Source organism: Crotalus tigris, unplaced genomic scaffold, assembly GCF_016545835.1.
Source record: "Crotalus tigris isolate CLP2741 ecotype Arizona unplaced genomic scaffold, ASM1654583v1 scf7180000019070.2622420, whole genome shotgun sequence".
Taxonomy (NCBI): Eukaryota; Metazoa; Chordata; class Lepidosauria; order Squamata; family Viperidae; genus Crotalus; species Crotalus tigris.
Genome location: NW_024097360.1, coordinates 1,358,957 through 1,379,787, shown reverse-complemented (window position 1 = coordinate 1,379,787; position 20,831 = coordinate 1,358,957). Strand labels below are relative to the sequence as shown.

The 20,831-nt window shown below is 35.5% G+C and overlaps 1 protein-coding gene across 4 annotated transcripts in view; it reads left to right on the top strand.

Moving 5' to 3' along the window:
• The window catches only part of PLCB1 (phospholipase C beta 1), a 447,562-nt gene that overhangs the window by 248,087 nt on the left and 178,644 nt on the right, over window positions 1–20,831 (top strand). For all 4 annotated transcript variants that reach the window (XM_039359463.1, XM_039359461.1, XM_039359464.1 and 1 more), the window contains one exon: window positions 14,552–14,692. In XM_039359463.1, the coding sequence (XP_039215397.1) occupies window positions 14,552–14,692 (141 nt within the window). The remainder of the gene's footprint in view (window positions 1–14,551; window positions 14,693–20,831) is intronic.

Below are 20,831 nucleotides of genomic sequence, written 5' to 3'. Positions count from 1 at the left end.
ATAAATTTAGAAATTATAAATATTTATAAATGAAACCAATCTGAAAAAAAATGCAAGTAACAATAATAAGTAGCTATATGTTTGATAAATAAAGAAATAGTAACAAAAGAGAATATATATAAAATGACTATTTACTTATATTGAATTGTGCCTGGGAGGAAATTCATTTCTCAGCCACATAGTTTCTAATCATTTTCATTTTCCTAGTTTTTGGCATCCCATTTCTGTTATTCTTGTATAGCACTAATAGAACAATCTGTTTCCAATGAAAGGATTCTCATCATTGCCGTCAGGTATAGATTTACTATCACCTTCTCTAGATTTTTGCTTGACTGCCTGTAGGCTTTTATTCTTGATGGTGTAAACTCACTCTTTCCTCTCTCCTCTTTCTTTCTCTTGGGATTAATATGATCTGCTCACTTATATCATTTTAGTTATACCATTCAGAAATAACGACCCACTTCAGCTGTTCTCCCAAGAATTTGAACTCTTGAGGCGATCAGTGCTTCAAACAGGATTCTTTTATTTGGGGATCTGTAACAGTGGGGGATCAAGGCAAGGTCTGAGGTAAAAGTTCATTAACACCGTTTAGTCACCCAAGCCGTAAAACTCCTCCCACCAAAGCTCCGCGAGGAATTGTATTCAGTCAGCTGACGTCTCGGGGTGATCAGCCATTGCTTTTGGCACGTGACCTCCGGCTCGTCGCGCTCGTCTTTGGAGAGCTACCATACCCTCCCCATGGCAATCAGGAAAAGGAAACAGAACTGGCGAGCAAATACAAACATGCAAGTAACTCTGGGCTCCCCCCTCCCACAACAGAATGGCAGGTCCTAAAGATGGGAGGACAGAAGGAAGGTAAGTAAAATAGGAACTGTTTGGGACCTGACAGTCAGACTTTCCTTGATTTACTTCTAGACCGCCACACTTGACATAATGGCATTTAAAATGTTGCTTTTCCTCTGTCTCTGTCATTTTGCACACTTGAAGAATATCCATTCTCATCTAACCTAAAAGAGCCTTGGCATGTCAGGGACCACCAGATTCATTAAGATGGAAAGTCCCCAGTTCTGCAGACAGACTATACATGAGTTGACTTCAAGACAGTAGGAACTAAATGGAGGGAAGGCTGCAGCAGAATATTTTAAAAGCATATTGATTAAGAGATGCTCATAATTTCTGCCTTCAAACCTGTAAAGCCCTCTGTGGCTTGGGTTCCTCTGACCTTTGGGACTGTTACTCCAGTCAGAATCTGCTTATCTCCTACAATGTATTTGGAACAGAATATTTTATGACTCCACCTCATGAAAGCTAAAGAAGGGTGATCCAATTGCATTATGGAATCAATTATCCCTGAAGTATGGTTGCTTTCCACCCTGTTAGTGTGTAGGAGAGCCGCATTTAAGTGCTTATAATGTGTAAATGTATTTATACAATTTTATCTCCATTTAAATGGTGTTTCCTTTTTCCATACTTACACGAACATATTTCAAGTTCTGATTGTTCTGTTAAAACATCATCTTTTCAAAGCAGCAATAAAGTGATTGTACAAGTCGCCTGTTTAAGTCTCTGCTGATAAATATATCTTAATGACAAGCGTCAAATAGCATGGATTACTGTGCCACTCGCTTTAAGTGACACATAGCAAATTGAATGACACTGAGAATGGATTAACAGCATTAGAGAAACACCGACAGCGAACTCGTCATCTGCATCAGCTATTCTAGATAAGCATGTGTGTCAATGCAGTGTTCCTCATCAGATTGCAAATACTGGGAATTGTGGGCATTTTCTAAAATAAAAGTCTTTGATAGCAAGCTACTGAAAAATAATTAAAATGTGTAGCACTGAGTTAACTGACAGTTAAATTTCTTGCAGTGCTATATCTCAGCATTGAGATAGTAATATCTGAGATATTAGTTTCCATCAATGCAGATTGGCTTGTCATGCTTCACAAGAACCCGCATTTCCCCCCACCCACTCCAGAGCAAGCCAGAAATAAATGATACATGATTTACCACAGCAAAATTCAGATTCCAGGAAGACATTGAATGAGAGACAGTTTCTATAGCCTCTTCAAGTCTAGGAGAAGCTGAGGTTGACAGTATTGTGAATGAGGATTGCAAGTAAAGTCACATTCTGGTAAGATGGTCTTATAAAGAGCTAAACATAACTAGGACATCTCTAAATTTGAGTATACTATACTCCTTCACCCACCCACCCACCCGCCTGTTTGCCACCATAAACCTCCCTATCTCACATTTTCTTTCTCCTATTCGCACTATAATACAGAAAGTAGGGGAACATGAGGGTTATATGGGTAAAGATCACTAAGGTAAAAGTCAAGATACAATGCCCAGGAATATAGTTGGGACAGAATGAATACTTTGTCAAAGATCCCCTCAATCTTACCTGTGCTATTATCTCTGGGGTCAAATAATTGTTACATAATTGCTCTTCATATGAAAAAGGAGATTTGTCTCTTGGCTAAGTTTTACACATGCCTGCAGCCATGGCCTGAATTAATTTAGCAAATGTTGAGTCAACTCCCCAGTGGGCCTGCAATGTAGCTAAAAGAGTAATTCTGAGTGGTATATTGAGGTGCAGATGTATTGTCTCACTGTTGCAAGAAATAAAACACTTAAAGAGTTCATGACTCTTTCCATTGTGCTTTACATACATTGGCAGTTCTCAAGAAACATTGGCAGTCAAAAGCCCAATGGATTACTGCCAAGCGCTATACATGCCGCTGCCATCGAAGAGCATCTAAGGTGCAATTAGCTCAAAATGCATAGACACTTATGAGTGTCTCCTAGTATGCAGACTGCACATAAATGCTCCACTCACTGTATTGGTTACTAGCATGCTTCCAGGTCCAATTCAATGTCCTGGTGGTCACTTATAAAGCCCTGGGTTATGTGTGGGTCCACCTATCTCCAATAGTTTTTACCTGTCTCATTAGAACCAGCAGGAGCAGCATGTTTTAGCCATCAGTCCCATTTGGTGGGACTGAGGTAACAAGCCTTTTTTTGTTGTGGAACCTGGCTTTTGGAACATCGGTACCTTGGGGAATAAGTTGTCCTTGACTCTGCCAAACTTTTACAAAGCCCTGAAGACCTCATAGTGTTACTGGGCATTGGGGTAGAGTTATCATTTAGAGCCTGTGAGCTAGTTCTATTAATGGCTGTTTGAGTAGTATTTTACCTTGGCTGCTGGTTATGCATTTTAGTTTGCTGCTGTTTTTTGTTTTTAACTGCTATTAGCCACCCTGAATCCCCATGACGAAATGGGTCACCCTATCAATCTAACTAAGTAGATATTCTCATGTTATGCTCGAGCGAATCCCATAATTTTCAGTTTTGGCATGCTGCTCCTTATGCTTGTTTTCAGCTTAATATCAATTAATTTAGCTAATTAAATGCTTTTGATTACTTCTCTCAGTATATGAAGACTTTTGTCCCCTCTAAACCAATATTCACTCAGATCACGAGAAAGATTACTCTTAATTAAACCTCTAGGATACTGCATATACTGTCATGAATGAAGGCAAATATATGTGTCCCAGGATAATGTTGCAGGATCCAATCTGGTTTGGTCACTGGGACCAGAGATTTTGTCTTCCGAGTTTTCGGATTCCTGCTGGAGTCCCCATCCTCAGGGAAGTTCTCTCTATCCCCTTCCCTCTAGCTCTCTGGGCAACAATCAATTGTAGCTTAAGTCATGGATGTAGGGTGAAGTCTGCAATTCCCTTAAAATTTGTGGATGAAATCACAGTAACTGAACTTCAACAGTTGGATTTTTAACAAGGCATTCCAAAGATGCAGCATATAACCTAAATACAATTGTAAAATGTACAGTATATATTTTATTTTAGTTTTTATAATTGGAATGTATTTGTCACACACATATACACTTAATATGGTAGCATATTTCGAGAGAAATCAGTAATCCACTGTTCACTAACACATTTCTGCATGAATTCTCCTCCAGTCCACATATGCAAGGTACTTTATATTCATTCACTCTGTGCAACAATAAGTTACATTTCAGATTAAGAATGAATTCCTGTTTGCATCTGAGCAATTGTTTAAATGCTGATAAAAGAATGTCTACTGGATTCACAGAGAAAACTGTAGTAATAACAATAATGACTTTTATCAATATTGAATAACATTTTCAAGTATTTTTTTGAATTTCACTGAATAAATAAATATTATTTATTTCCTTGTTTTGTTTTTAATGGTGTAATTGCTGGGAGTTTGAGCGCAACATGTTTTGAGTGTAGCATTTTGAAATACAATAAACAAATAGTCCTATTAATATAATTTCCTTACAATTAGTGAAGATTCTATGCTGCAGTTTCCCATAGTTATTCTTCCCTACAGAATAATTGAATAAATATAACACAGTGTGTCTAAAGCCTTCTTGACACAAATTAATATCCACTATAAATTTCAAATATATAGACCAGTCAATGTGATTTCAGCCTTGCTTGTCTAATTATTATATGCCATGTAAATCTGGCAAATGGTGTTAACTACTAGATAGCCTTTTAGCTCATTGTTTCAGAGAGCTTTTCTTACCAGATTCCTCAATCATCAGTGACAGAGCTTCTAATGTACTGTCTTCACTGGAAAAGTAGGGATACATTCAGAGATGTTATCATCCTTGAAAATAACCCATGTTGAACTGTACAGCTCAATGAAACATCAGCGTAGGAAATGTTTTGTGACATTTTGTATTATGTCATAAGCTGCTTCATGAATGTTTATGATATAAAATGTTTTACAAAATTTGCCAAATTTCAATTCCATGAGAATCATAGCTCCTGGATTTTGGGCACATTCTGTAAGTTAACCCATTTCAGGTACCTTGGTTCTAAAATTTTTACCCTACGGTACACCATTTTACCCAGTTAAAGGTAATGGAAATCAGAGTTTTAGTAGTGTGTAGATTTCCAAGGGTGGGGTTGTTTTTTTTTTTTAATCTACACGTTCAAACCTTTGGAAAGATTGAATTCTGGGTTATTGTTTTAGAATTTGGGTAAAATAAACATAATTTAATATACCATAAATCTACTTGAATTAGCATGAAGGAATAAAATTATGGAAAGAAATTACTGAACAAGTCAACTCTGGAGTTAAATCCCTATTACATGATCTCGTTAAAATTCTGATAAGTAGTTTCAATATCTGCACAGTGCCATAAGAGATATATAGTATATCTTATTTATTGCACAATCTGAAACAATTTGAATACTCTTTTGTAAACCTACAATGGGTAACTTAAAAAATACGAAAGTAATTTCTTTTGCTCTTGGTATGAGATTAAAAAGAAATCTTAGAAATCTACACAATTGTTAGAATTGCTGTTGAAGCAGCAACATGTTCTGCTTCGATGTGTCCTCAGCATTTGGAGATTGTCAAAACATTAGGAACAAGGGATCTTTTTGTGCAGAGGATGGCCAAAAACATTATTTGGTACAATCTGATCAGTGTTTGATTTTTTGAGGTTTTTTTTAAATGAGAAATGTCCAAGACTTTATATGTCTGTAAGTTTTATTGTTACATTATTTTGCAACTAATTGTTCACTGTTCTATAATTTTAAGTAACCAAAATGTTTAAAAATTTAACACATTAAGTAAAGAGTAAGCTTTGTCACTGCATCTATGAAGTATTGACAGGATAATATTTAGACTGCTGAAATTTAAATATTTGTGTGTGTGTGTGTGTGTGTGTGTGTGTGTGTGTCCATCTATACTGTGAAACCAGTAATGTAAATATATCTGCCTATATTTAGGCATATTACATTCTCCATAATTAGATTAGATTAGATAACCTTTATTGTCATTTTTTCCTGTGGGCACAACGGCACATATTAAAAATGAAATTTAGTTACTTGCTCTCAAAGCTAATGGATGCATTTGATGTGTTATTGTACAATATACTCTTTACAGCTCTATTTCTTGAATGACCAATTCATTTAAATGTTAAAAAACATAATTAGGCATAGTTGAATTTAAAAATATAATTAAATTTTAGTCAAAGCAAAGTTCTTATTCAATTCCTATCTTAGTAACTACTGACTATTATCATAAATAGGTCATCAAGGATTTTTAATCTTACCTTGGTATACAAAGACATCCGAATGAATGAGATGAGACATGTCAGAAAGGTCAAGTAAAATTAAACTTATTAAACACATATACCAGTTGTGTTTTAACATTCAACTCTTGATGCAGATAATCTTCTCAAGACTATGGGGACTAATACTGAAGAGATCTTTGGCTATGGAAAGGAGGCCATTGGTACATGGTCCATGTTAGAAGTCAGCAACAGAAAGTTTAATTGAATGCAGTTTCAATCTCCTCTTATACAAATCTGAGACTGGAAGGTCTGACTAGAGAGGAAAAAAAGGGATCATAGTTATTTTTGTAAATGATGTGAATATTGATGTTAGGGTAAAAGTAGCTACACATTTTAAATGTGGTTTGACTGTGCTTTGGATTCAGTCTTTGCCAGTGGTGGACCTCATGGAAGAATAAATGCATACCCAATTTTCTAGTCTGTATTGTTAATTGATACATGTTGGATGAGCTGACCAAAGCAAAGAATATTTTAATAAGTGCTAAGGTACATCTTCAAAGGGTTTTCAAATCATTTTGATTCACCCTGAAAGACTTTTCAATTATATTTTACTAAATCTACTTTTGATTATAATGATTAGTGGAGCTGGGAAGTTAATTTATAGAAGGTAGGCATTTTCAAGCATGTCTACTCTCTATGGTTTTTCTGTTTCTGAGTCATGATCCAAGTTGGGTTACTGGCATTTGTGTCATACAGAAAATTTCACATTAGAATATACATGTGAAATAGAGTAAGAATGTATTTTTGGGAATAATATGTCTATTTTAGGTATGATAATCACTTTGTAATGGAATGAGAACAAGGAAATGGATTGTGACAATGGAAGACATGGTATTAGTAAATGAGGAGTTATTAGAATAAGAAATAGAATATATTTGGGAAATGTAAGAGTGTAATTGTTGGAATAATATGCTTATTTTAGACATTATAATTATTATGTTATGAAATGAGGGAAATTAGGGATACCCGAAGTGTAAACAATATGCTTATTTAAGGCTAAATTAGAATACGATAATTGGAAGTTAGTAAAGCTTAAAAGCAGGATTTGGACTTGTATAGGTAAAATGTTATTGATAATCCTATTGATTGATTGAATTTTATTTCGAAATGTATTAATTTGAATATGTTACATTAATTGAGGGAAATAGAGAGGGAACTTTTAAGGAGTTAATCTGAGCTATATATGTATGACTTTGCTTTTGGATAATTGATTACCCCATCACCATGCTGTTTCCTAAGCACTTTGATGTAAAAATTGAAAAAAAAATAATAAAACTTGTTTAAAAAAAAGAAAAGAAAATTTCACATTACAGGTAATTTTCACACCGATACATTGAACTGAGCAGCACAGAACTGAAAAAGAAATGTCATGTTTGTACAAGATTGTAGCTCTTGGTATTTCCCCAGATTTCACTTATATGACAAGCATTATTAAAATTGATTTTTATTAAAGCATGTACATTGGATGTAAAACCTCACTTCATTATTTGTCACCTTATTTTATAATCTAGCATTAAATTTCCTCTTTAATTTTTCCGGAGAAGCAAGCCTTCCTTTCACTTGCAAGGAAGATTACGCTTTCATTCTGGGTGATTTGACATCTATCCCTTGATAGTGTCTGTTCAAAACATAGCCTCAGTCCCATGCTTTCAACCTCTCACCCTGAGAAATGTTGTAACCTTACTGTGAATTTCTCTTGGCTTATCTCAAAGACATGAGTCAATGCATTGTACGGATTGGCACAGATTTAGGGGCTATAAGGAGAAGAGGATTGTTTTTCCCCTTGCCAATTAACTCTGTTTTGCAGTTGAATGCTACTGAATTTTCTTTGACTTTTTTTTTCTGCCAATGTTTTACTGGCCTCATATAAAATTATGCCACTTAAAACAAGTTAATATTGTTGCTTTTGAATTGATTGGTTGATATACTGTTGGTTTTGATTACTATGTCTTGGCCATTATTTATTGAATTATTTTAAGGGTATCTTATTGTGTGACTCTACTTTTTTATATTAAAGGATGAATGAAATACATATCTTTTTTTTATTGAATTTTTTTTTATTTTTTAAACATACAATCATTTATAAAAATACAAAAAATTTTAAAGTAGAAAAAAAAAACCCTTACCCTCCCTCCCAACCCCACCCCCCCTCCCTCACTTCCCAGAGCAGAATAGAGGGTTAATAATAAAAAAAATTATAATAATTAAGAAAAAAGAAAAGAAAAAAGAGAAAAAAAATATCATAATTAACCTTTAACTCCATAACTTATAAAACAATTCTCTATAATATTTAAAATTCATTCATAAAATAAATGAAACTTTTTAATTCCATACTTTTTCTGAATATAATCTATCCACCTTCCCCATACAATAATATATCTTTCTTGTGTATGATCCTTTAAATAAGCAGAAATTTTTGCCATTTCTGCAAAACTAGATACTTTAAATATCCATTCTTCTAAAGTAGGCAAGGAATCTTTCTTCCAATATAAACCTACTAGTAACCTTGCTGCAGTTAATAAATTCAACATCAAAGTAGTTTCTTTTTCATTTAAGTCAACAAAAATGCCAAGTAAAAATAGTCGAGGAGTAAACTTTATCTTTTTTCTAAAAATCTTTTGAATGTTCCACCAAATCATAATCCAAAAAGCCTTTACTTTTTTACAATTCCACCAAATATGGAAGTATGTCGCATCATTATTGCCACATCTCCAACATTTGGGCTGTATGTTGGAATACATACAAGATAATTTTTTAGGATCTAAATGCCATCTATAGAACATTTTATAAAAATTTTCTCTCAAATTTTGAGCTTGTGTGAATTTAACATTTCTTATCCAAATTGTCTCCCATAAATCCAATGAGATCGGCTCCTGTATATTCTGAGCCCATTTAATCATACTATGAAATACATATCTTAAGCCAGCAAATGAATATTGATTCTTTAATTCTAAATAAAGAAATTAAGTCCTAGAAATTCATCATGGCTGTGAATGCCAGCCTTGAATAAGCACAGGGCAATACTGTACTTTCATACTCATAGAAAACGAGTGTTATCACTGACCTTATTTCAGAAGATTGGTGGGTGACAGGGATTATTTTGTACAAAAATGCCTGCAGCTTCTGTCATGGTTGGTGTGCACTAGAGAAGCACTAGATGTGGACTTTTGTCATCTGGAGTGATAATGAAATAAATGAGCCAGTCACTCGCTTAAAATAAAGCAGATGTACACTACATAAAAAAATAAGATTGCTCAAGTAATAGACTTTCAACACTACTTGGTGCCAGTACCATGTGGTCTTTGTGACAATGTTGAGGAGATGGTTGAGCAAAATGGTTAGAATAGTCAAGAGGGCCGTATCTCAGTAGGATGCCTTAGACAAGCAAATGATTCAGGAAATTAAAGGCATATTAGCAGTTTTGTGTTTGTTGTCTTTTTTTGTCCCTCAGAGTTTATTCTGCCAAACAACTGCTTTTATGCAGGCTGTATGCGCTGGTTTTTGTAGAATTGCAACATCTACTTTTGCACAGATCCAACCTTCTTTTTATGGATACTCCAAACAAACCATCCTGTGCTATGATATATAGATAGCTGATTGTCTAACTGGAGAAAGGATAGTGATTGCTCTGTAACCAATTAAGTGCAGTTTTTAATCTTCAAATTATTTTCCTTTCTCCAAACAAACAAACCCCAACTTTTCCACAATATTCTAGTAAGATTGGAATTGCCTTATACCAGTATAAGCATTTTTTTATGACTGGGCAAGATCTTAAAAAAAATAAAGCTGTGTCAGTAGCTATGTGTAATATATCCACCACCTATAGCTAGAATATACTCTCAAATAATTGAAAACTCATCTTCTCAGGAGGGTTTTTTTTTTTTTTTGCCCAGAATGGAATATTCTCATTTTATGATCTAGTTCCTGGCCAAGACAACATACTAGTTTTTGCCTCTTCCAGACTAGAAAAAAAAATTGCTATAATCCCAGCTCATTTATGATGCTATAATTTCTCCAGTCTCTGGATAGTGCATGCACAGTACATATAATACACAATTATGTATCAGATTTTCCTGTAGCTTGAAGAGCTGTCATCCTTCTCAGAATGTATGACTCTCAGAAGGCATTAAATAGCATCTTGTTTAAAATAAAAATGTATCTGTATTTTATGTTCTTAGAATTCCTTGTAAAAAGATAAATTACGAAGCAAACTTGGAGTGAATGAGCACCAAGAATAAGTAGTAAGTAGTGGCAGAGAAGTTCAGGAGTCAAAGCCTAAAATGATATCCTGTTTTATTCTGGGCACAAAATAGTACAGCTGGATTGGCAATTGAATCTTACTTCATCAAAGGCAATACAGCAACATTTTCCTTCATACTGTCAAGTCACAGTAATTTAGAGTTTTAAGCCAATCATATGACATACACATCCCTCTCCTCTAAGATTAGTGAACGGTCAAATCATTCTTCCTGGCATGATAAAATGTTTTTAAGTTGTTCTTTGTGTGGTGCTGCTCAGAATGAAGCTTCACCTGTTGTGTCATACGCATTTTCCTCCCATCCCTTCTCTTTCATGTATTGGATCTTTCGTGCAGATTTCAACATAATTTTACATTCAAGTCAAATGTATCAAATTATATATCTATGTGTTGCTTCTACCCAATCCCATGGGTAATTACTCCACTCAGAAATGTGTATTCATGAGTGATAATTTTGTTGTGCATATTTTTCAGTGTGAGTTAATAATATGGTATCTGTGGGATCATCTTCAAGAGTGGTTTTGCCCCTTTTTGACACTTTGCAATTTCTGACTGCATCGAAATGGGAGTCGAGTCAAACCAGGATCAAGAGAACCATAAACTTAATAATTTCTAAATAATTGAAAGGAAATGTTGTGTAGAAGTCTGTTATTACTTTGCTCTCTTTGCCCCCCCCCCTTTTTTTTTTAAAAAAAGTAGTACCGACATTTTGTCAAGGTTAATAGGAAAGAGCTTTTCATTGCACTTGAAAGAAATCTTTGCCTGGCTTGGTGACAATAAATGTATGTAAAAATAAATCCTGCTTGAGCTTTTAATAAACTGGCCCTTTGCTTTGCTTCTTATCTTGTCAGATCAAGGCAATTGGTTTATTAATCATCATGGCTGACACCAAATAAGGCTGACTTCAGCCAACGGTCAGGGTATTTCATAACTTCAGAAGATTATATGGGATAAGTTAAGGAGAGCTCAGTTTCAAAAAACCAGTTTTGCAAATCACAAGAGTTATGACTTCTAGAATTCTGGCTGATATGACTGATGGAAATGATATTTATTCCTTTTACTATTGAAAAAGTGTTATTTCAGATGAAGTTTTAGGGGGATCAAACTCTTGGTTGTCAGGAAGAGCTGGTTAGTTTGCTTATAAACTTGTGTGCAGCCCTGCCAAACTGATTTATACACTAAAAACAATGAAAGTGCAAATTTAATACAAAATTAATCACAATCTATCTCGAAAGCCAACCATCAAAATAATGGCAATACTAATGATTGATGAAAAGGCCATTTTAAAAGGGCAACTCAAATTAATCAGATGAAAGCAAATGCAGGCAACCAGTTTTAAAAGTTTTTAAAATATATATAATGAGGATACTAAATAAACTTCCCATGAAAAGGAACTCCATAAAGATGATGACCCTACTGCTAAGGATGCATGGTTTCCACCATCAGGAACTCTCCAAGGCAAGATTAATTTGAAGCAGTTCAGTTATGGTCCAGATGAACTTTATAAATTAAATTGGAGAAATGTTTGAGAAGTATACTTTATAATTCCACTTTATTATCTGTTAATCAGAGGTCACTATATATGTATTGACAGATCTCTCAGGAAAGTCTGGGTGATTCTAGAAGATACTGTAAATTACCTGGGAGAAAATACAGAAAAGATCAAATGCCAGAGGACAATGTAGAAGATGACCAGGCTGAGCCTGAGGGAGGAGTCAAATGCATCATTAATCATGAGTCCCTGTGCACCCACAAAGAGATCTAAGCTGAGCCTACCTTGAATGCCTTCTAATTGCCATCCACTTCCCTTGACCATTAGTAATTCAGATTTTATAGAGAGTTTATTAAGCTTGCAATAAATCTTTACACTCATTTGAACTGCCTGAATCTCCTGATTTCCCTAGCTCTTGACAAATGTGTCCCCATCTTCAAAAAGAGGACAGAAAGAGGATTCAGCGAACCACAGAACAGTCTGTAAAATTCTAAAACAACAATAAAAGCATCCTTCTGAAACCAGTTTGAAAAAAAATGTAGCAATTACCAGAATTATCAGCATAGATTTCCCAAGAACAAATCTTGCGAAACTAACAATATCTTGTTTTTTTTAAAAAAAATCAACTATCACACTGTAAAAATGCTGTAAACATTTAGAAAATACTGTGTGGTTTTTCTGATTTGGAAGCTTCTAAAATGTAAGCTAGGATGCATGAAAAGGAAGAAGACGCCGAGGCAGCTCAAATCACATTCAAAAGAGAATTCTTCAACAATTCCTCATCAAACTGGAGTGGGGATGTAGAAACTTTAAAGCTAGCTCTGATAATTTAGATTTGCAAATGGTACAAAATTGGATGTGATAATCAAATATTGTTTATGTCTTTAATATTCATTACCTTAGTAGATTAGAGACATGGATTGAAAATAATTGATTGGAAATTAGCATAAAATAACTGCATTTGGAAAACAAAAATCACATGTGCTGGTATAATGTGGGTGGGTGGGTACTTAGCTCGATAATAGTGTGGAAGATATTGGAAAAATGATTGCTCACAACAATTACTCAACAATGTAATAAGGCTGAAGAAGATATAGAACCAATTTTAATTTGCATCAAAAGGTGTATACTTTATAATTCCACTTTATTATCTAATAATCAGAGCCCATTATAAGTATTGATACATTTTTTTCAGTGATATCTGGGTGCTGCTAGAAGATGCTATACATTTCTAATGGGGAAATAAACTGAAGAATTATGATAGTCCCCTTCATCCACTTCAAATGATGTCACACAGAAGAAAGCTAAGACCTGTTCTCTGTCATTTGAGATATAACGATAAATTCCCAGAGTGATAAATATTCAGAAAATGGCATTATAAACAACCACCAGGAGCTTCTTGGTTATCAGTAAGAACTAATTCAGTTGCTGGAAATCTTGTAATCTCATCCCTTATTTCTTTTAAAAAAAAATCTTGCTTCCTAGATTCTCAGGAAATCTTGGAAAAGGAATAACTTTTGGTTTTAGGCAGTGCTTTTTTTATTAAAAAAAAAAAGGTGCCGGAACTGACACACGTCATACAACCCTCCTTGCCTACCCTACAAGATTCCATCCCAAAAAGGTGCCGGAATTCCTTTCTGGGCATTCTGTAACAAAAAAAGCCCTGGTTTTAGGCAGAGACTTAATACAAAAGTATAGGACAGGGAATAACGGATTTAAGAAAGCAGGCTGTGATTGCATTTAGGAAAATCTTCCATTAGTGAAAGCAGGTTTTTTTTTTTAATTCACTTCTCTCATTCCCACCATGCAATCATTCAGGTCAGTTAACAGAATAACAGAATAGGTTTTTCTCCTAAATCATATGCAGCCTGAATATTGCACAATTTTCTGCAGCAAATCTCACTGCAAATTCTTCATAATTTACATTCGCTGGAGCGTACCATGAGCCATCTCCAACAATAAACTATTTCCAAACGTATCTTCTATATAACAATCTAGATACCATTAGTTTAGACTTTCTGATATGAGACCCTTTTCACCCATACTTCAACCTAAACTCACCACCTCATGAATTGCATTTTTTTCAGATCAGGCCAGCTTTATTCAAAGTTCTTACATCCCTTCCTTTCTGTCTTGGTTTCGCAAATATGCAGCATCCTTTTCTTCATTTCATTTCATTTTATTTTAATATGCTCCTCTTACATGCTAAGATTTCATCTGCCATGTTGTAACCATGAATAATGGACCCATCATGGCTTTTGGCAACTGAGATTTTCATATGATGAAGACAGAGAAAAGGTAGATCATTTCTTTCTAGTAGTGAGGATCAGTTTTGGCACATTATGGCCAGCATATCACAAGGGCAACAGCCCAATTTTACCACAAGCATGTTCACACTGTTCTGTGCAACCTGGAATCTCTAACCTAAAGACACTTTCCAAGCTATCATACTGCTCCCTGTATCCCACAGCTAGGAAATATATGTGCCCAGGATGTAGCTTAGAATACACGATATTGTGACTATGTAATAAGAGAGCATCCCATATAGGATGGTTTCATCTGGAAATTTAGTTGCTTAAAATACAACTTTTAGCTCTACTTCAGAATTGATTTTCAGAAAATGAACTTTAATATTTTGCTGTCTTTTTTACTTTCAGGATCCAAAACTACGCGAACACCTGGATACAGGAAATGCAGGAGGACGGCTGGAAAATCGAATGCTTACAATTGTGCATGGCCCTGACTTGGTCAATATATCTTACTTGAATTTAGTAGCTGCTCAGGAAGAAATAGCAAAGGTATGGCAGTTCAGATTTGTTTTTCCTTAAAACTGAAAAGATGTATTAATATTTGTTTTTAAATTGAATGTGACCGCAGCTAGAAATTATATGGATTAGTTTGAGGTCTGTTGGTAGCATCTAGTCATATTTTTAAAAAAATGTGTCAAGAACTACATAACGTGGGTCTTAGCAGTTTTCTTTCTAAATGTGTGTGGTGTAAACCGTTGTGTTCCCAAACCTGTTCTCAGTAGTTTATTTAGTAAAAAAAACCCACAATTTTATTTGTTCATAGACATCCTTTGTATAATTATGAAGCTATATTTTTAAGGAACTAGTTAGCTCCTTAAAACGTACTAATTTTTGCTTTGGAAATTGGAAAGCAAATTTTAAGTTGTATTAATATGTATGTGATATAGGTATACTGTCAATATACAGATAGTTCTCAACTTACCTGAGCCATGGTGGCAGGGTTAGAATGCAGTACTGGCTGCAGAAGGCTACTTCTCTGACTGCCATCTGCCTGCAGTTTAGCAGTTTGCTTCTCATCGGCTCCAGGTTGACTCAGCCTTCCATCCTTCTGAGGTCGGTAAAATGAGGACCCAGATTGTTGGGGGCAATAAGCTTACTGTGTAAATTGCCTAGAGAGGGCTGTAAAGCACTGTGAAGTGGTATACAAGTCTAAGTGCTATTGCTGTTGCTACCCCTGGTTGCTTAGCGACCATTAAAATCTATGACTTATCTGGAAAAAAGGAATTCTCAAAGTTCCAACAGCTTTTCCCCATCTCGCCCACAGTCACACGATTGCACTGCTCGGCAACACAGTCACATTTGTGTCCATTTGCAGCATCTCGTAGTCATGTGACTACCTTTTATGATGGGTTTGCCAAAATATGTGTCATTCTTGGTTTCCCAGGTCTGACAGCTATAGTGAAAAATGGATTCACTTAACAACTGTGGCATTCGTTTCATGACCACAGAATCAATTTAATGACTGCTGCATTCGCTTAATAATTACTGAGAAAAAGGTCATAAAATCAGGTCAATCACATGATGACTCGATTTACAACCACCACAACCCATTAAGCTCATATGTTGAGGGCTGTTTATTTTATTTATTAAATTTATATGCCACCCATCTCATGGTTCAAGGTGATGACTGAGCAGCTTAATGTAAGCAATATTATGGTACACTGACATTCAGGCATGTACTGTGATCCATTTCCTTTTTTTATGCTATTAAATAACAGTCCTAAATTAAGTAACTGTTTGCTTCATCAGCTTGTAAAAATTATCATAGTTATGAGATTCTATTTGTTAGAATACTTGAAATATTCAGGCATGATCTTTTTATTCAGTTTAAAATGGGCAAGATCTAGGATTCTATATTGCTCATACGTCAAAAAGTAGATTATTATGCATTGCCATAACACATTGATATTCCTGTGCATAGACAAGGAAAATGTATTCTTACTTTGAGGAGAGGAGAGGAAATGCATGTATTCTCTTTATTTATGTAGCCATAATTAGTAATAAAGCTGAACTTTGCACTAAGTTGAACTCTTGAATAAGGCTAACTTCTTAGTATTATGTGAAGGTAAATATCTTAGTACTGTGTAATATAATTAAAAGAAAATCTCAGAGCATGTTCAAAAGGGATTAGACTCATATCATGATACTTTAGAATAGAATAGAGCTAGAAGGGACCTTGGAGGTCTTCTAGTCCAGCCCCTTGCTCAAGCAGGAGAACCTATATCATTTCAGACAAGTGACTGTGTAGTCTGTTCTTAAAAACCTCCAGTGACAGAGTGCCCACGATTTCTGAAGGCAAGCTATTCCACTGGTTAATTGTCCTCACTGTTAGGAACTTTCTCCTTAATTCCAGGTTGCTTCTCTCTTTGATCAGTTTCCAACCATTGTTTCTTGTCCTACCCTCTGGTGCTTTGGAGAATAATTTGCCCCCCTCTTCTCTGTGGCAGCCCTCAAGTACTGGAATGCTGCTATCATGTCACCCCTATTTCTTCTATTCTTTAGATTATCCAAACCCAGTCCTGAATGTCTTCTTCATATGTTTTAGTCTCCAAGCCTTTGATCATTTTAGTTGCTCTTCTCTGAACTTTTTCCAAAGTTTCGACATCTGTTTTCTAGTATGGTGACCAAAATTGGTTGCAGTATTCCAGGTGTGGTCTTACTAGGGTTTTATAAAGCAGTACTAATACTTTGTGTGATCTTGAAATTATGCCTCTGTTTATACAGCCCAGAATTGTATTAGATTTTTTTTTGTCTGCTGCTGCACACTGCTTCCTCATATTCATCCACCAGGACTTCAAGGTCCCTCTCATAGTTATTGTTTTTGAGCCAGGTCTTGCCTAATTTGTACTTATATCTTTGATTTTTTTCCTGCCTAAATGTAAAACTTTGCTTTTCTCCACATTAAAATTCATTTTGTTGGATAGGGCCCATTGTTCAAGTTTGTCAAGAACTTTTGGGATCCTGAGCTTGTCTTCTGGGGTGTTGGCTATTCCTGCCAGTATAGTGTCATCTGCAGATTTGATGAGTTCCTTTCTATTCCCTCATCTAAGTCATTAATAAAGATATTAAATTACTTGGCCTAAGATGGAGCCTTGTGGTACCCCACTGCTTACTTCTCTCCATGTGGATGTCTATGGAGATTCTCAGTCATCCAGGTCATAGTTATCCCAAAGATGCTTTTTTCATGAGGCAACTGGACTTTCTTATTTTTTCTTTGAATACGTTTCGCTTCCCATCCAAGAAGCTTCTTCAGCTCTGATTGGATGGTAGGGAATGGAAAGATTAATACTTCTTGCAGACAGCTGTTCATTTGCATTCTTTTAGAGCAGACATGTCAAACTGGCGATGTCACGTGACGTCGCGCAACGTATCAGGACAGTTTTGCCATTGCCAGCAATGGGGTGGGTGGGGCTTCCGGATGACTCGTCCGGCCCACGGGCTAGCAGTTTGACACCCCTGTTTTAGAGAGTCGTTAATGCTACCTGGAGACTTATCTGTGTCCTGAGGGTCACCTGAGTGGTGCAAATGTGTGTGGAGCCTTCTTGGAACTGTTGAAAGGACTGTATTGTAGACTGGAGATACATGATGTTGTATCCTCCCCCTCTGTTGAGAGAGGGCTGTTCAATTTTGACATAGATGGCCTCTTTGAAAGAGGGGTGGAAGCTCTAGTTCCAGTTGTGGTGATAAGTCAAGGACTACCTGCATGGGGCTTCTATTAAAATTTTCATGTATTTCCCACTTCTGCAACTTGGATCAACAGTTTTCAGCAATCATGGTTAAATTCAGAAGGCCATGAAAAGGAAATATGGAGGCTGCCTGTTGCCCTGTGTCCACATATTGATCTTTCTGGCATATTCAACCCATATGTTGCAGATAAGATCTTTAGTGCAGCCTATTGGCAGTATATAGCATCTTCTTTCTCTCCCCCCCCCATTCCTAACCACACACAGTACTCGAGGCTCAGAAGAATTCTTGCAATTAGCTTTTTTCTGACCTGTTTTCACCATTTCTGTAATTTGGCTTTATAAGTTTGTATCACCAGCAAAGAATCAGGTTGCAGTTCAGTATATTTATCACTCATGCCTATACACAAGGGCCTAATCATCTAAGATTCAAATCTGAATTGGTGCCAGATATAGGTCAATAGAATTCAAGAGGGATTGGACAGACTGTTTGTGAGAATGTAATGACTCTAGGCTGATGACTTTTTTAACTCTGCCTCCCAGCTGTGCTTGCTTTTCTCCTATAGTTTGCCACCTTTATTACTGTGATTTTTGTGGTGGCTTGGAACAAGATATAACGTAGGCATTAGACCATACTAGCTTTCTCTTAGCTATAAGGATAATCACATGCCATTTTCCCCAGTTTGCACAAGCTGGTTCACTAATGGTTTCTTCTGATTTGGCTCTTAAAAATAAAGTCACATTGGCTAATTAATTAGGATTATCAATTGCTAGACAAGACATCCCAGATTATTTGTGACCACTGAAGAGCATGGAGGTTGGGGTATGAATCATTTGATTTTTACCAGTATCTTATTGCTAGATTAAAATTAGCTTTGTGGTGCCTGGACACATTCTCTACTGTATATCTCACAGAAAAGAAACACTTCCTCTCCCTGCGTTTTTTACCAAGTCATATCTCTCCCTCACTTTCCCTTGGAAATGTTTTACAAGTGTGAGGCCTGATAAATGAAATTTGGTTCTTTAGGGCACCGCAGCTGATAGATAGATAGATGCTCTTCAATTGACCTTGTTGTTCAACTGTCTCATCCAATAGGCTTTAAAAAAAGCTTATTGTTCTTGTTGGCAGGATTTTTTTTCTTTTATTATACTCTATAGTAAATAATGAGGTTGGGTAGGCAGAAGAGTTTGGAAATCACTTTGAGGAAGTGATTAAAGCCATTCTTATATGTTGCTTCTGGAAGTTTGTCTCTTGATAATTGACTATGGAGAATAATTAGTTCCTGAGATTTCCACTTGCTGTTTGATTGAGAAGTTCTGTTCTTTTTCTAAGGCTGAAGTAAAATTAGTGAAAACTTTAACAATGAATGGCACCAAACCATATTTTTTTAGAACCAAGTTTGATGCACTTTTCTGCTTTTGAAAAAAAAATGAACTGAATGTTACAGTTAAATCAGTTTGAAGATTTCACTTTTGTTATTTCTGAGAATGTGTGACTTGATTTTCTTTTAGTTCAGCTTAGACCAGCTATTGAAAGACTACACAGTTCAATGAATGGAGAATAAAAGACAGTACGTTCAGTAGTTAAAAGCATTTCAGAGATCATGAGGACAAAGCTTGGCTACCTTTCCATATATATTTCTGTAACAGCCAAACATGGAGGATTTTCCCCTCACACTGGATTAGCTGGAATAGACAGCTTATTTGTAAGGAAGCTGCTCAGCCTGAGTGCTGTGTAATATAGGCAGCACAATAAGATCTACAGACTTGAGAGAGGCATTCTTTCTCTTGAGTTGGAAGATTGTTCTGTCTTCTACTAATATGGATACTAAAGTATTCAACATTTCCAGGAGGAAAGTTTTTTAGTGCAGACTTCATGGGATATTGATTAAATATATAGCTGGAATGAATTGTCTCCATCCAGACCACCCCTACAATTTTTATTTAGTAATTAAAGAACACCAGCCAATTGCTTCTTCCAATTTTGAAGAAAGAATGGATCTGGTCACTGTTGCAATTTGCCAATTTCCCTTTGAGATTACAGGAGAACATGAAGTATAGATAAGGATTGCATGAATTATAATAAACCTCATAGAAGACTGATGGAATTAACAACTTAAATGAAAATTCAATAAGCCTAGATTTGGTTAGAACTAGAATAGACTCTGTAATTGTTTCTATTTGGGCTTCCCCCCCCCTTATCTAGTTAATTTTTTCCTTGGGTCAAACATTTATTTATGAGGAAACAACTCATTCAAAATACTGTAATGAGTATTCTTTGATCTTAGAGGAGTAATATATTGATGTTAATTTCAGCATACATATATTTGTGCGAAATGTTTGTGTATATTTTATACAAATATTTCATATACACTCTTCGTGAGGTAAAGGAACAAAAAATTGGGGGTGGGGGTGGTCTTTTTCCAGAAGGTTATATGATCAGCCAAGGAGAAGTATGGCAGGATAGCTCCAATTGTAATCTAGATATTAGGATTTGGAAGAGGTCAAGGGTTCTGTAATTATCTATCTATCTATCTATCTATCTATCTATCTATCTATCTATCTATCTATCATATTTAGCTGGGGTTTTTTAATATATATATATTAGAAACTTATGGGAAACTTTGAAAATGTTTTGCTGAATTTAAGGAACACTGTTGTGTTCACCGTATTTCTTAGTCAACGGAACTGATCACTGTCAGAAAAAGAAGTTGGTTTAGAATGACCTATTTCTAAGAAGTCTATGTTAGAAGGCTTTTGTCCTTCTAAGCAATGCATTCATTTCTAAATGCTGACAAACTGCTTAATAATCTGTTCCACAATTTTACCCAATACCAAAGTCAAGTTGGATAGTCTTTAAATACCTGAGTCATCTCTCCCCACCACCACCAGCACCATTTGTGAAGATTTTTGAAGATAGGAACAACATTTGTCCTTATCCAGTT